The sequence below is a fragment of the Anabas testudineus genome, chromosome 12 (assembly GCF_900324465.2).
Source record: "Anabas testudineus chromosome 12, fAnaTes1.2, whole genome shotgun sequence".
In the NCBI taxonomy this organism is placed as follows: domain Eukaryota; kingdom Metazoa; phylum Chordata; class Actinopteri; order Anabantiformes; family Anabantidae; genus Anabas; species Anabas testudineus.
In genome coordinates this window covers 18,831,887-18,849,302 of record NC_046621.1, presented here as the reverse complement: position 1 = coordinate 18,849,302, position 17,416 = coordinate 18,831,887, and the positions used below count along the sequence as shown (strand labels likewise).

Below are 17,416 nucleotides of genomic sequence, written 5' to 3'. Positions count from 1 at the left end.
TAGATACGATTTAAACCACTCTAGTGCTGTTCCTTTGATTCCAATGACATGTTCCAGTCTGTGTAATAAAATGTTGTGATCTATAGTGTCGAATGCAGCACTAAGATCTAACAAGACGAGTATAGAGAGTAGACCACTGTCTGATGCTAATAGAAGATCATTAATAACCTTTACCAGTGCTGTTTCTGTACTATGATGTACTCTAAATCCTGTCTGGAAATCTTCATACACGTTATTGCTACGCAGGTGGTCGTACAATTGCTTAGAAACTATCTTTTCAAGGATTTTAGAGATAAGGGGCAGATTGGATATTGGTCTATAATTCGCTAAGACCCCTGAGTTCAGAGTAGGCTTTTTGAGCAGGGGCTTGACTACAGCAACCTTAAAAGCCGACCCCCTCAAGTCATGTTAATTATCATGATCCTAGAAACACAGGTCGGGGTGGAGGAGTAGCAGCAATCTTCCACTCAAGTTTATTAATCAACCCCAAACCTAAACATAGTTTTAATTCATTTGAGAGCCTCACTCTTAGCCGCTCTGATCCTAACTGGAAAACTCAAAAACCAGTCCTGTTTGTTATTGTGTACCGTCTTCTTGCCCCTTAGTTTTTAACTGAATTCTCAGAGTTTCTATGTGATTTAGTTCTTAGTGCAGATAAAGTCATTATAGTGGGTGACTTTAATATCCATGTAGATGTTGATGATAACTGCCTCAACACTGCATTTAATTAACTATTAGACTCCATTGGTTTTACCCAAAATGTAAATAAACCCACTCACTGTTTTAATCACACCCTTGATCTTATTCTGACATACGGGGTGGAAGTTGATCAGTTAATAGTTTTTCACCAAAAACCCTCTTTTATCTGACCATTTCCTAATTTCATTTGAATTTACACTACCAAACTTTACTAAACCTACAGATAAGATTCACTACAGTAGATGTTTATGTGAAAATGCTGTTGACAAATTTAAGGAACTGATTCCATCTTTTATTTCAGAGCCATGTACCAACACAGAGGAAGGCAGTTATTTCAATGTTACTCCAGCACAAGTGGACTATCTTGTTAATAGTACTGGTGCTTCACTTGGAACAATACTTGATACTGTTGCTCCTCTGAAAAAGAAGCTAGTGAGTCAGAGGAAGTTAGCTCCATGGTACAATTCACAAATCTGTAGCTTAAAGCAGAAATCACGTAAGTTGGAAGGGAGGTGGCGTTCCACCAATTTAGATGAATATTCCCTATTTGGAAAGATAGTTTAATAATATATAAAAAAGCCCTGTGTAAAGCTAGAACTTCATATTGCTCCTCATTAATAGAGGCAAATAAGAACAACCCCAGATTTCTTTTCAGCACTGTAGCCAGGCTGACAAAGAGTCATAGCTCGGTTGAGCCTAGTATTCCCTCAACTCTCAGCAGCAATGATTTTATGAATTTCTTTACAAATAAAATCATAACTATTAGAGAAAAAATTTATCAGATCCTCCCTGCATATAGCATGGATTGTACAACAACTCTAGACTCATCTCCAAGACAACGCTCGTACTTAGACTGCTTCCTCCCCGTAGATCATTCTGAATTAATTTCAGTAATTAATTCCTCTAAACCATCAACATGTCTCTTAGATCCCATCCCGACTAGACTCCTCAAGGATGTCTTACCTTTGATCAGCATGTCCATATTAGATCAGATCAATCTATCTTTACAAATAGGCTACGTACCACAGGCTTTTAAGGTTGCTGTAGTCAAGCCCCTGCTCAAAAAGCCTACTCTGAACTCAGGGGTCTTAGCGAATTATAGACCAATATCCCATCTGCCCCTTATCTCTAAAATCCTTGAAAAGATAGTTTCTAAGCAATTGTACGACCACCTGCGTAGCAATAACGTGTATGAAGATTTCCAGACAGGATTTAGAGTACATCATAGTACAGAAACAGCACTGGTAAAGGTTATTAATGATCTTCTGTTAGCATCAGACAGTGGTCTACTCTCTATACTCGTCTTGTTAGATCTTAGTGCTGCATTCGACACTATAGATCACAACATTTTATTACACAGACTGGAACATGTCATTGGAATCAAAGGAACAGCACTAGAGTGGTTTAAATCGTATCTATCAGATAGATTTCAGTTTGTACACGTTAATGATGAGTCTTCCATGCATAGCAAACTCAGCTATGGAGTTCCACAGGGATCTGTGCTTGGACCGATTCTTTTCACTTTATATATGTCCCCTTTAGGCAATATTATTAGGAAATACTATTATAAATTTCCATTGTTATGCAGATGATACCCAGCTATACTTATCTATGAAACCAGGAGAAACTAATCAATTAGTCAAACTTCAAGCATGCTTAAAAGACATAAAGACCTGGATGTCCTCCAATTTCCTTCTCCTAAATCCAGACAAGACAGAGGTTATACTGTTTGGGCCTACAAATCTCAGAGACACTATGTCTAATCACGTTCTCACCATTGATGACTTAGTACTGGCCTCAAGTAATACTGTAAGAAATCTCGGAGTTATTTTTGATCAGGATATCTCCTTCACTTCATACATCAAAGATATCTCTAGAACTGCCTTTTTTCACCTGAGAAACATTGTTAAAATTAGGAGCAACCTGTCCCAAAGTGATGCTGAAAAACTAGTCCATGCATTTGTTACTTCCAGACTGGACTATTGTAATTCACTATTAGTAGGATGTCCCAATAACTCATTAAAAAGCCTCCAGTTAATCCAAAATGCTGCAGCCAGAGTTCTGACTGGAATTAGCAAGAGAGATCATATTTCTCCTATGTTAGCTTCTCTCCATTGGCTCCCTGTAAAATCCAGAATTGAATTTAAAAATCTTCTCCTCACTTATAAATCCCTTAATAATCACGCTCCATCTTATCTTAAAGACCTCATAGTCCCATGTCTTCCAAGCAGAACTCTACGTTCTCAGGCTGCAGGTTTACTTATGGTTCCTAGAGTTTCCAAATGTAGAATGGAAGGCAGAGCCTTTAGCTACCAAGCCCCTCTCCTGTGGAACCAGCTCCCAGTTCAGGTTCGGGAGGCAGACACCCTCTCCACATTTAAGACTATACTTAAAACTTTCTTTTTTATAAAGCTTATAGTTAGAGATGGATCAGGTGACTCTGAACCATCTCTTAGTTATGCTGATATAGCTTAGTCTGCTGGGGGAACTCTACTGATAAACTGAGCTCCTCTCCTTTCTCCTGTATCAATGCAAATGCCACCATTGCATTACTTTGTGTCTTCTCTCTCTTTTAGTTGTGTTTCCTCCTCTCTGTCTCCCTCTCTCTGTACTTTTCTGCAGGTATCCTCGGACTGGAGCTGTACATCTCCAGAATCCAGTTGACCTGCCCAATGTTCTTGCTGCTTGTTGTTGTCTTTATTGCCTGCTGTTCTTTTCTTTCTTCTCTTTCCACTCACCCCAACCGGTCGAGGCAGATGGCCGCCCACTATGAGCCTGGTTCTGCTGGAAATTTCTTCCTCTAAAGGGAGTTTTTCCTTTCCGCTGTTGTCTAAAGCTTGCTAAAATGGGATTGTTGGGTTTTCGCTATAATTTTTTGTATAAATATTTTCTGTACGGTCTTAAACCTTACACTGTAAAGTGCCTTGAGATAACGACTGTTGTAAATTGGCGCTATACAAATAAAACTGAACTGAATTGAATTGAATTTGAGATAAGATTGAGCCTGATTATTAAGTGATTTATAAGTGAGGAGAAGAATTTTAAATTCAATTCTGGTTTTTTAGAGGGAGCTAATGGAGAGAAGCTAACGTTGGAGAAATATGATCTCTTTTACTAAGTCCAGTCAGAACTCTGGCTGCAGCATTTTGGATTAACTGGCGGCTGAGTTATTGGGACATCCTATTAATAAGGAATTACAATAGTCCAGTCTGGAAGTAACAAATGCATGGACTAGTTTTTCAGCATCACTTTGGGACAGGATGCTCCCAATTCTAACAATGAAAAAAGGCAGGTGAAAAAAGGCAGTTCTAGAGATTTATTTGATGTATGAAGTGAAAGAGATACTTGAGGCCAATACTAAGTCATCAAGGGTGAGAATGTGATTAGACATAGTGTCTCTGAGATTTTTAGGTCCAAATAATTATGTGTTTGCTTAGTGAAATCCAGACTTGTCAATGTATTATCATTCATGAAAGATGCATGGATATAATAGTACATCCCTGTAGCTCAACACATTTCATGAAATGTGAAATCATATATCTGTAGTATGCAATAATGACAGCACCAGTGTGAGTGATAGGCATGGATCTCAATTAGAGACTACTCCTAACCTTTTCCTATTCTCACAAATAATCATTCAATAGTAATCAATTGTGTTATAGGTTGAAATTTATAAGACATTAAGCCTAGGAAATAACGCTTGTTTTAGAAGCTGTATTTTTCACTACTGAATCACAGAGAACTTCACTTTTGAATAGGCCAAGATGTCAGTTTGCCAGGATGCAGAATAGAAACTCCCAGTGCTTATTTACAACAGTGACTTTACATCATCAAACAAGTCACAGCACAGAGAGACATAAAATTCAGGCATCTTCCCCTTTGTTTATTCCTAAAAATATTGATTCTATGTTTTATTCATTCTCAATTAGCATGCAATCCCCTTTAAACAGAAACACATTTACACAGACATTTAGCCAAAATGGGAAAATGAAAACCAAACTTGATCAGAGAGGACAGCCTTATGCTGATAGAGAAGAAATATTACAAAAAGACAATTATTACTACATCCCCCTGAGGAATATGAAAATGCGGTTCTATAAAATGTTCCAGAAGATAACAAAAAAGCAGCAGCTGCAACTGGTGAGCTATAAAAATAACAGATTCTGAGTTCTGCATATTGCTCCAGGTAATGTAATGTTTTTTGTGACGTAAGCCATGCTGCACAGTCCAGATCATTCCTCTTCCATTTCTCTGAAGCTATTTATTCACCTGCAACCATCTAGGACAAAGGACTCCTTACCAACTCAAAAAAACTCTGATGTTGTTATAAAGAAGAGCTTCTTAAGATGAGGTTAAATGGTAATTGTATTTTATTTAGCTTATTTTGATAAATAGCATATAGTGAATGTATTTTATTATAATACACAACTACTGTAGATTGTGTTTAGGTTTTTAATGTCTAAAGCAGTCATTTAGTGTATTACCTGTATAATCACTGCTCCAACACAATGGGTCATTTGCTGTCAGGGACAAATAACACATAACGGTTTTGAACTTGTAACTGCACAATGCAGAAAAACACATTATAAAAAAGTTATAATTGATTTGCATTTTAATGAGTGAAATAAGTATTTGAACCCTTCACAAAACATGACTTAAACACATTAAACATGACCTACTTGGTGGCAAACCCCTTGTGGGCAATCATAGAGATCAGACGTTTCTTAATCAATTCAATAGTCACTTTCAATAGTTTTCTTGGTCACTGTGGTCCCCGCTACATTGAGATACTTGACAAGATCTTTCCGTGTAGTTCTGGGCTGATTCTTCACCTTCTCATGATCATTGAAACTCCACAAGGTGAAAACTTGCATGGAGCCCCAGAATGAGGGAGACTGAGAGTTATTTTGTGTTTCTTCCACTTGAGAATGAATTGCACCAACTGTTGTCACTTTCTCACCAAGCTGCTTGACAGTGGTCTTGTAGCCCATTCCAGCCTTGTGTAGGTCTACAATCTTGTCCCTGACATTCTTGGCAGCTCTTTAATCTTGGCCATGGTGAAGAGTTAGGAAACCGATTAATTGATTGCTTCTGTGGACAGGTGTCTTTTCTACAGGTACCGAGCTGTGATTAATCAAAGCTCTTTACCTGTAGCAAAGACACCTGGGAGCCAGAAATCTTGCTGATTGATGAGGGATCAAATACTTATTTCACTCATTATAATGCAAATCAATTTATGACCTTTTTTGAAATCTGTTTTTCTGGATTTTTTTTTTGTCTCACTGTTAAAATAAACATACCATTAAAATTATAGAGTATAATTATAGATTATTTCTTTGTCAGTGGGCAAATGTACATAATCCACAGGGGATCAAATACTTTTTTCCCCTCACTGTATCAACACTCCTTTTGGCCGATATCTCAGCTTGCACACAACAACAACACTTTTTCTAGAGATAAATTCTTTCCCTTCTTTTGTTTAGGATTTTCCCTTATGCTCCCTTGCAAAAATAGTTCTGCAATATTCTTGGGCTGTCTTGCAAGCACAGCTCTTTTAAGATCTAGCAGCATGTTTGGAATTATGTTTAAGTCAGGGTACTAAGAGGTCCCTTGAGGTAGTTCATGGTGGATTTCAACATATGTTAGGGATCATTATCCTATTGTAGAAGCCATTCTCTATTCACTTTCAGCTTTTTCACAGATGGTGTGAAATTTGCTCAGGCTTGTGTAGATGTTTTGTTGCATACCTTTCTTGTTGGCTTTAATGTTAAGGACAAACAGGTCTTCACTCCACATGTGTCATAATTTTCACTGTGGAAATGAAAACTGGTGCTCAGTAACACTACACCTGCAGCATAATCTGTCACTACAGATCCTGTCTTAGCTCCTGTCTTAGCTTCCTTACGGTGGCACCCAGTATATTTTTGGATAACTTTTATGATTTTATTGATAACTTTTAAATTCCAGCATGGCCATTCCCCCAGCTATATATCCCAGCTGACTCAGTAACATCTTTTAAATCTCTCAAAACATACTTTTACCAGCGAGCCTTTCATCATTTCTAAAGGTAAACTATAGTTTGTTGTTGCTGTTAAACTTGTTTATTATTAATTTATTATTATTAGTTTTACTCATCTTTTCCTTATATACATATTCCACTTACCCCAACCGGTTGAGGCAGATGGCTGAGCTTCGTTCTGCTGTAGGTTCTTCTGAGGGAGTTTTTCTTTTCCACCGTCATCTAGTGCTAGCTCAAGTAGGATTTGTTAAGTTTTCTATTTTTAATTCTCTATTTGAATTGAACTTACTGTTCTCTTTCTGTTTTTTCTATGTGAAGCACTTTGTTTAGAAAAGTGCTCTATAAATAAATGTATCAGTAATATTAGTACATAAGCTAAGAATTAGTACATCCAATAATTAGCAAGTGTGGAGGTTTTGGCAAAAATGGTGTTTGATGCCAAATTAAATAACACAGAGATAACATTACATAAATCAATATTGTGTTTATTGTAGTAGTGTTGTGTTTACATTAAATACATTGAAAACTCAAAATAATAACAGCTATAAAAATTGTAATGAATAAAAATCAATGAATTTATTCATACATTTTAGTAGACCTGTAAAAATATGCTGGAGCAGATTATGTTTCATGTGAATTTCCCCTTTGGGGAATCAATAGTGTTATCTTATGTAGTTACACGCCAAGTATGTTGTAAATGCAATCCTCCGTTTTATTTTCTTTTTTTTTACATTTTCCTGTTCTTTAGAATCCACTCCTTGAATGTACCATTGAGAGTTCTTCGCTATTTATATGTATACTAGGGTTGACGTCACACACAGTCAAACCTCAGGCTGGGTCCAAACCCCGCCCACAACAACCCTGACCAAAAAATTAGAGTCCACCATTGCTCAGCGTCTGTCTAAGCTGCAGACAGAACCATAACTTCAGCTTCCTCACGGGAAAAACAATGGAAGGGAGTTATGCGCTTACTCTACCCAGGCGAGGTTCTTTGCCCATGAAGATGGCTCTTGGCTGCTAAAGAGACACATTCCAGTCTTGAGCTGCTGATTGATTCTCTCGGTCTGGCCATTGGACCGCATAGGCCACCAAAACGTCAATATGGAGAAAAACAAACTTATTCAGCATATCTCCCATTTACCAAGTTCTAGAAGACTGCTCTGGCATTGGTCAGCCATTCATTGCCCACTCGGATTCGGACCAGATGGTAGGCATTTCTGAGATCCAGCTTTGTGAATCTGTTGCATCCTGTAATAGTTAAAATGCTCAATGGGGGAGAAAGAGAGAAAAGGTAGCACCAGGGTGGGGTCGTGCCAGGGAGGAGGTCAAAGCTGCTGTCACAGAGGAAAAGGGATGGCTTTTGCCTTGTTAAATACCCCCTTGACATCATTAGGGGCCTTGGAGATATCAGGATTTTTAAGATCTTCAGATTGCACGCAGTAGCAAAATGAAGACAGGTGGCAAGACAAGTTGGATTCTACTCCAAATGGATAAAGAATATTTTTTCAGAATCCGTTTTGGGCTGTTGATCATTTAAGGAATGGACATGTAGAGGCTGAGGCAAAGAGATGGGCTGGATCTGGAGGGGAGAAGCCACTGTATATTACAGTCCATCAATTGGCATGGAAGTTAATGAAAGCAGGAATGGACAGAGCAGAAGGCCTAGAAGCCTCCCATCGCATGCCGAGCACGTCTTTTTAATGTACAAAAGCTAACCTGATGGCCGGGTTCCCCACAATAAAGACAGAGGTTCCGTTTGAAACACCACTCCCATTCCCCCGGTGGAGAAATAAAAGCAGCCCAACTGGATCAGTTTTGGGTGGTCACAGAGAGGGGCTGATGAAGGTCTGGATTCTGTTACAGGACAGCAAGTGGTTGACAAGTGAAGTGACAGATTAGCATAATGAAGAAACTGAGGCCAGTACATTTGGTGCTCCTGGAAGCTATTTTTGATACTGGAGGAAAGGTCATGAGACTCTGAAGTGTATTGGGATGATCAAAAATCATAAGCCCATCTAAGATTTTGTCTGACAGGCCTCGGCGAAAAACATTCATGAGTACCTTTTCCACAATATAATCCACAACAGATCAGGAGCCTCAAGACAAGTTCAAGAGAGAGTGAGGAGCTTTGTCCTCCTGGCTTCAAATATTTGAGTCACTTAAATTAGGAAAAGCAATGGTCTGCTTTCCTGGGACCACTCAGCTGTGCCCCACCATCTGCCTTGACCGTTGAGTAAAGAGCACATAGGCTACTTAGGATCTTTCAGAGGGGAAAGCCAAGGGCTGTTATTCAAAAAGTAGTTCACAGTAAGTGAGGAAAGCAGTGCTTTTTAAAGGCAGTGGACTGGAAGTAAAGCAGGGGATTATGACATCAAACTGCTTTAATATGTGATGCTAAGGTGTAAAAGTTTGTCATCTACCCAGATACTTGTATTCACAGATTTGCTCAATACAGGTTGCAAAGAATGTAACTTTTTTGAAATATGGATCAATGGTCTGCCTTTGTTTAGAGATATTCATACATGTGCAGGAGTTAAAAGGTTGAAGAGTGAAGTGCTTTGCCTATTGTTTGGTACAGGACTATGTCATCAGTATACAGAAATGTCCTGTTATTGTATTTATATATATATATATACATATATATATATATATATATATATATATATATATATATATATATATATATATATATATATATATATATATATATATATATATATACATATATATGTATATATATATATATATATATATATATATATATATATATATATATATATATATAGGACTGACATGATTATGATTAACAGAATACAGCTGGGCATAGATCTATTGGGAACTCTGATAAAGTAACTCAGTTTTTGAGTTGTGCCCATGCCCACAATCACTATATTGTGTGTATTCAAATACAAGACAAGTCACCTCTTTTGCAAGTCTACAAAAAGTACTGTTCAGTGCCAATAGCCATCAAGGACCTTATTGGTCACTGGATAGTGTCATAAGGAGGCAGCTGAAATGACCTGCCCTGAACCTAGCATGGAATTTCTGCTGAGGTCTTATTTTGTTTATATCTAATGACTCTTGCACTATGGCTTAAACATGTGGACATAATAGTTGGTAGCCTTCCATTAAAGAAAGAAAAACCCACAAAGGTTACTGAAATAACTTGAAACTGACAAAAGTAATAATAAATAAAAATTCAAATTTTTGCATTTTGCTTCAACAGAAATTTTTTATGATGGTAACCTTAACTTAATATTTTGGTGCACAACCCAAACAATTTTTATATTTTTCAATAAGACTTCTGCACCTGTTGACAGGTATTTTGGTCCACTCCTCACAAGCAAACTGCTCCAACTGTCTCAGGTTTGAAGAAGCCTTTTCCAGACTGCATGTTTCAGCTCTTTCCACAGATGTTCAATGTGATTTACAGTAGATCAGGACTCATAGAAGGCCACTTCAGCATAGTCCAGTGATTTGGTCTTAGCCATTCTTGGGTGTTTTTAGCTGTATTTTGGTTCATTATTCTGTTGGAGGACTATGACACATGACAAAGACCAAGCTTTCTGACACTGGGCAGCACATTTTGCTCCAGAATGCCTTAACAGTCTTGAGATTTCATTGTATCCTGCACAGATTTAAGGCACTCTGTGCCAGATGGAGCAAAGCAGCCCCAGAACATAACCAAACCTTCTCCATGTTTCATAGTAGATACAGTGTACTTTTCTTTGTATGCTTCATTTTTGCATCTGTCAACATAGAGCTGATGTGACTTGCCAAAAACTTTTGTCTCATCTATCCAAAGGACATTCTCCCAGAAGCTTTATGGTTTGTCAATATGCTTTTTTTTCTTTCTTTAAGATTTGCTTTCATCAGTGGAGTCCTCCTCGGTCTCCTCAATTAAGTCCACTTTGACTTACACAGTGACTGATGGTGTGATCTGACTCCGATGTACCTTGACCTTGGATTTTACCTCTAATCTCTATGGAAGTTGGCTACAGTCCCATGGACCTTAAGCTTCTGAATAATATGTGCAACTGTAGGCACAAGAACATTAAGCTGCTTAGAGATGGTCTTACAGTCTATCATTTTTATTTCTAATATCTTGGGAGAACTCTCTCTTTACTTTTCTGTGGTCAATGTTCGGTGTGGTACACACCATAATACCAAACAGCACAGTGACCACTTTTCACCTTTTAAATAGGCAGACTGACTGATTACAAGTGTGAAGAAACCTGTGATGCTAATTACAGGACACACGTTAGTTTAACATGTCCCTGTGGTCAAATTGTTTTACAATTTTTCTAGGGATACCATCATTTTTGTCCAGGCCGATTTCATTAGTTTCTTCTGAGTTGTGGCTCAACTTCTGATGAACCACAACTCAAAAGCTATGTCTGATTTTTATGAGTTCATTTTTGGTAAATGTTTATTTATTATTACTTTTGTCAGTTTCAAATTATTTTAGTAACCTTTGTGGGATTTTCTTTCTTTAACGGAAGGGTACCGACAATTTAGTCCACGTGTGTAATTGTCAAATGGTTTTGCACTTATGTGGTGCTTTTCTACCATTCTCAAAGGGCCTCACATTGTTTCTCATTTACCTGTTTACACATCAGTGGCATAACTTGAACCACCAGGGAAGAGTTAAGATCAACTGCCATGCCCAAAGGCACATAAACACATGATAGGAGGAGCTGGGAACTGAACCACTGATCCTAAGATTGGTGGATGACCACTTTGCCTCATGGGTCAACTTTTGTTAAAGTCAGGAGGATCTTCCCCTTCAAACTATGGTGTTTATTTGTCATCAGAAAAGTAGTGGATTAAACATATGAAGCAGTTGTTCTGTAATAGAGGGTGTTGCAAACTTAACAAAAAATATACATAAACTGTAATTAACGCCCTCAGCTGTTCACACTAAAATCGCTGTTCACACTAAAATCACAATAGTTTTGTAACAAATAAAAGAGAGTTTCAGAAAGGCATTCAAACCCAGTGGCATGTGGGTCTTTTTTTTTTTTTTTTTTCGTTCACTATACTACTGTAGTTCCTCAAAACACAAGTACATTGTAGGTAAGATCACTGCACTGCCACCCACACCTCCCAGACATAAATCCAATCTGTCCAGACCTTAATACAGAATGCTTGTCTGAAATAAGCTGGGCGACTGCTGAATTCTCAGACACAATTTAATAGATGTTATTGTAACTTCCTGGATATACGAAGGCTCTTCGCAGTCATACAACCCCAGAATGTTCTAAATATCTGTGAATAAACTCACCTACAATGTAGATAACCCCTGGTAAATCAATCAGCCAATGACATTCTTCTCAATAAAATCTTATTATGTATGATTGTGCCATTCATGTGTCTGTTGTCGTGGTTCAGTTTATATTCTCTAAGCCAGTTGGACTTCACTGTTACTGCTTGTACATGAGATTCTTTTTGTGTGGTAGCTAAGCCTGTATTTGTATTTGTATGTGCAGTTTGGCTCTGTTCCATCCTTTTTTCTCTGCAGTTGTATAGTCGGCCTTTTCTGCTTTATGTTGTTTGGTAACAAATGGATAGTAATGTTCTGTGAGTGACAGTGGATGGATTTCTTGATATTAAAAGTCTCCATGGAGATAATCTACTGAGTCTTTAAGGACAGTCTGCAAAGTTAGAAAAACACAGGCTAGATGCTGTTTACAACCTTTTATGTGTGTCACACAGTACTAATGCCTTCAACTCTTTTATTCACTAAGTGTTGATTTTTGTATTTCTGTGTATTTTGTTTTGACAGTGTGTGTAGGTAGCTGTATATCAGCTATTGTTATTATTATGTTCATTAAATTATTGTGTGCGTAGACATTAATGAGCAATTACCTCTTAAATGTATTTACCAACACAATATTTTCCAATTTACTTGCAAGGTATCCTTGGCCCAAGAAACCAAAACCCTGTTGTAGCCGATGGGGCTTAGATATATGCATCTCAACAATAACAATTTCCCTATTAGGATCAATAAAGCTTTTATTATTATTATTATTATTATTATTATTGCTATACATTTCACATCTGATTCATTTATATATCAAATAGCAAGCACTAAATTTGTGCACAAATTTGAAAATTGGGCGTATATTGGTAGTTTGGGAAATGACCCTTCACACATTCTCCTTTTTTATGCAAGTATTGATTTAGCATTAAAATCAGGCCCATGATCTTTAATTGGGGTAATTTTGCATAGTCGTTGTTATGAGCTCTTTTATCTGTTAGAATTTTTTCCCTGTGATAATTTAATTAGTCAAGGAATTAGAGAGTGACTCCTCATCTGTTATGTCTTGTTTTAAAACCCATTTCCAGAAAAAAAGTTAGGCTAAGTTAGGCTACAGCAGGTAACTTCCCTTGTGTACAAGTTTTTAAAAGGGTATTTCCTCGTTGACCCCTAGCAGGCTTGACTTTGTCCTCTCTCTCTTTCTGTTCCTCGCAGGACTGATTGACTACAACTTTCACTGCTTGAAGAAAGCCATCCAAGAGGTTTTTGATGTTCGAGTAAAGGTTCTACAGAATCGTAAACTTCTCAGTGAAAGGAGGTGGAGCAAACTGACTATCACCAATGGAGTGCTCAACAGCCCTTACTAAGGACTGGTCACACCACACTCCAGTATACATCAGTTGTACCGTAAACAGTCCAAGAGTCCATTCTCATTCAAAGAAACACATGAAAGTTTTGATCTTTCTGGGAATTGTTCTGTTGCATCTCTTTAATGCTCTGGTCTCTTTATCTATCTCGTTTTTAGAAGGAGCTGTCTCTCAGCAGCAAAGGACAAACTGTATATTACCATGCAGACTAAATTTACTAGACAAAGTTATTTTCTTGTACGTTCCTTGAGAAGTATTAGTAATTGATTTTACTCCAGCCACCCTCTGTAGCGGGTGAGCAAAATATTGATCATATACAGCATTGACCACAGAAGCTGAAGTGGGAGCCTTGATAATCATTATGTATACCGTTAATAACTTCACAACATAAAAGCAGCAAGGGATTTGTGTGATTTGAACAGCTGCTTGCAGAGATTACCCTTGACTAAGTGCGCTAGAAGAAATAAATAGACTATGGGTATAAAAAACTGTGTGGGGTCTTGTAGTGGTGTGCATGTGTCACAGAGAGTGTGGTTGTTTCTTGAGACAGGCAAGTGACGGACGCCAAAAACAATCACATCAAATATTTAACCATTTATTTCAACATTCTATATTTTATTGTGCTAGTGTGGCTCTGCTCACGTGATTGTCTGGAACAAATCTGGGCAAGCTTGAGCTAAACCTGAGATTCACAGCATTTACGAAAGAGAAACATGTTCCACAATTCACATTTAACTAAATGCTAAAACTTGAGGCATACAGAGCTCAGTGTAGTTGTGTGCATACTGAGTCAACACCAAATGTTTTTATGGAATGTCTGTTGTGATGACTTCTTGTCAATACATGAATGAATGGTGAATGTAGACATGACTGTAAAATTACTATGTGCCTGCCTCATTCACCTGGAGGCTCCATTGATTGTCCCTTAAACACCAAATCACTCCTACATTTTGTCCTTTTACTTTTTAATGTTAAATGTGTCCAATTAGTTTTTTCTAATCTGAATGTCAGAGACAATCTGGGAACCAATGTTATACCAGATAAAAGTAAAGACTGTGAAAAATCAGCAACAGTGCTGTTGGAGTGCCTTATTATTAAACAGAAGCAAATACAGGCTAAAAACAAACACAAAAAACTAATAAAAAAAATGTTGTATTTGCTTCTTTTAAAAAAAAAAAAAAAGATTTCTTTAAGATGAAAATGTTTAAAAATGTTAGCAAGTTAATGTAAAAAGTCCTGTCTGCTTCAAGACTACTTAATGAAAAATTAATAGATTGGACACCGTTTAGAAAGCTACACACCTGTGTATATACCATACTGTACTACAATTCATACTGCATTTCAGGACAAAACCAACAAGTCCAAGGAACTGTCACAGTTACATTTTGAGTGATAAATAGATCAGGCTTAGGTTATTAAACCATTTCTAAAGACGAGTTTTCCCAAACGCACATTGATTGTGAAATGATAGATGTCTGTAACCACCAGGACTAAAGAATCACCTGGAAGACAAACATTTCAGTAGATCTCGATCCTTTATGGTAGAGTGTTTAGATGCAAGTCACTGTTGTAAAAGGCAGACGACATCCCCCTAGAGTTTGCCAGACTTTAAAAGAAAAGATTCTGTAGTCTGATGAGATCAAAAATTTAACATTGGTGTTCTGCTGACTCTTCTGGTCAGAACTAAAAAAAAAGGCGAATGCACCTAAACGTCCTAAAAAAAACCTGAACCAAAGTCAATGAGGCCTGACACTTCGATGACATTTCACCTTTCATCATGACAAAGATCTGAAGCAAACAGTCAAGTCAATGCTGGAATGGCTACAGTGAAGTCTCTGCTGGTACCTGACTGGCCCAACCAAAGCCCAAATTTAAACCCCATTAAACGTGTGGAGAAACCTGAAGATCTGATGGAGCTTGACAGGGTTTGTCAGGAAGAACGAGATAAACCGCCCACATACTACTATACTACTATAGTATACTACTATACTATACTAGGCGTGTGAATACCCTTTTAAAAAAGGCATTTGATGTTTAAATTTGTTTAATAAGCTGCAAACATTTTTTAAAAGCATACTGAGTAAAGATTGATGATAGAATGGTAAAACGTGTAAACTTCAATATTACAATCAGTGTTATTTGTGTCTCAATACAAGATCAAGGATAGATGTAATAAAGCCAGAGTTGCAAATATAAATAAAACAGAGTCAAACTGTAAGATTCTGAATAATTGACTCTGTTTCTCGTGCAAAATCACTATATTTTGATGTGTATTCTCTGAGACTTTTTAGACTGAAATAAGCACGTCTAAAATGTTTTAGAATAAATAGGTTTGAAATATATCATAAAAAGAACCCAGCTGTTGCTTTCTATGTGCTTAGACGTTAAAGGTCTTAAATAAAAATAGGATCACTGGGCAGGAAAAGGTTTAATAATCCTGTTTGTATTATTAAGAAGTGTAATATAGTAATATAGTAATTATAGGTTCTGGTGTCATGTACAATGAGAATATGTTTGCACTTTTAAAACCAAAGTGTGTTTATGTGTGTTCTCCTTCATTGTCTGACATAATGTTTGCTGAGCAGGAAATGTATAACTGAATTACCTGAATGCATACAGTAATGACACTGTGGACAAAATCTGGTTTGCTGTGTGATCAAAAAATACTTCATAATGACTCATTTATATGTACTTTATTTTTGTATTTATTCATATTTGTGATTAGATCTAATGTAACATTTTAATGTCCCTTCTTTTTTGTTGTGTATTATTATAGGTTTAATACAAAAATGTACTTTAACCTCAGCTTTTAAGTCAATATGGCTAAAAAGTGCTTAAAATGCATAAAAATTTATAAAAAGGGAGCAGGAGCAGATCAATTTTAGACAGAGCAGAAAGCAACGCCCTACTTCTCACTCCAATTGCATCCAGTTCTGTTCATACCACAAGCCTGAAGCATGCACAAGCCAGACCCAGAATGCACTTTACAGTTAAAATCGAATGTTGCAAGTCCTTGGTCTTCATTTCTTTGAAATGTAGGGCTACAGCTCAAGTTAAATGCTGATTCAGTGAGAGTAGCGGAAATTCTCACGACTCCACTCTGCTCATATCCTCTGGCAACATATTTTTTTAAAAAGGAGATGCTCCTTTGAGGAGTCTACAGACTGTTAATGGTGGTGAAGAGGTGATGGCTGAAGGTGTGGATGGAGCAGGAGTCATGGAGCGCTGTCTTTCATAATAACTGGTGGTGAAGTAGAGGAGGTTTGCATAAATCCTATACTAAAAAGACAGCAGCAGATCGGCAAACTGATTTAGAAGTTTTCTCTTAATCTAAACAGAAAATCTGATTGGATTAAGAGAACAGTAAACGCCCGCCCTGGTAAGCTGATTGACCATGAAGATAATGTGATTCTTACACAATATATAGCTTGATAAGATACAGGAAGTTACAGTGTATTCCATCTCAAAACTGGTTAATTCACATTGAGCAGTTTGTATTTTGTTCCAAAACATCAGCTCTGAGTTCAGTCACCTCTGAGTATGCTCACTCCAATTTACAGTTAGGTCCATAAATAATGGAATGTTTTTGTTTTGATAGTTTTTTGGCATTTGGCCTGTCACTGTCTGGAACAAGATGATTTGTCAGGCCTTTACTTCAGCTGACTTCAGTTGCTTCTTGTTGTAAATGGTCTGCACTTATATAGCGCTTTACACTGCTTCTCATTCACCCATTCACACACACACACACACCAATGGCAGACTTGCCGGGGGCAACTAGGGGTTCAGTATCTTGCCCAAGGACACTTTGGCATGTGACGTGGCAGCCGGGAATCGAACCACCAATCCTGTGATTGACAGTCAACTGCTCTACCTATTGAGCCACAGCCTTTCTGCCTTAAGGGTTGGGTTAAGATCAGGTGAATGACTTGGCCAGTAAAAAATATCCCAGTTATTTGCCTTCAGTAACTCTTGAGTAGCATTGTCAGATGATGTGGTATACTTTGGATCATGAGCCGTTCCTTTCCTTCTCCATACTTTTCTTTTCCCATCATTCTAGTTTTATCAGGCCAC

The 17,416-nt window shown here is 37.5% G+C and overlaps 1 protein-coding gene across 1 annotated transcript in view; it reads left to right on the top strand.

Annotated features, from left to right (window-relative positions):
• rragd (ras-related GTP binding D) overlaps positions 1-17,098 on the top strand; it is a 56,116-nt gene extending 39,018 nt beyond the window's left edge. Inside the window, exon 7 of the mRNA XM_026356097.1 lies at positions 13,194-17,098. Coding sequence (XP_026211882.1) covers positions 13,194-13,345 — 152 coding nt within the window. The 3' untranslated portion in view covers positions 13,346-17,098. The remainder of the gene's footprint in view (positions 1-13,193) is intronic.
• The last annotated feature ends 318 nt before the right edge of the window (positions 17,099-17,416 follow it).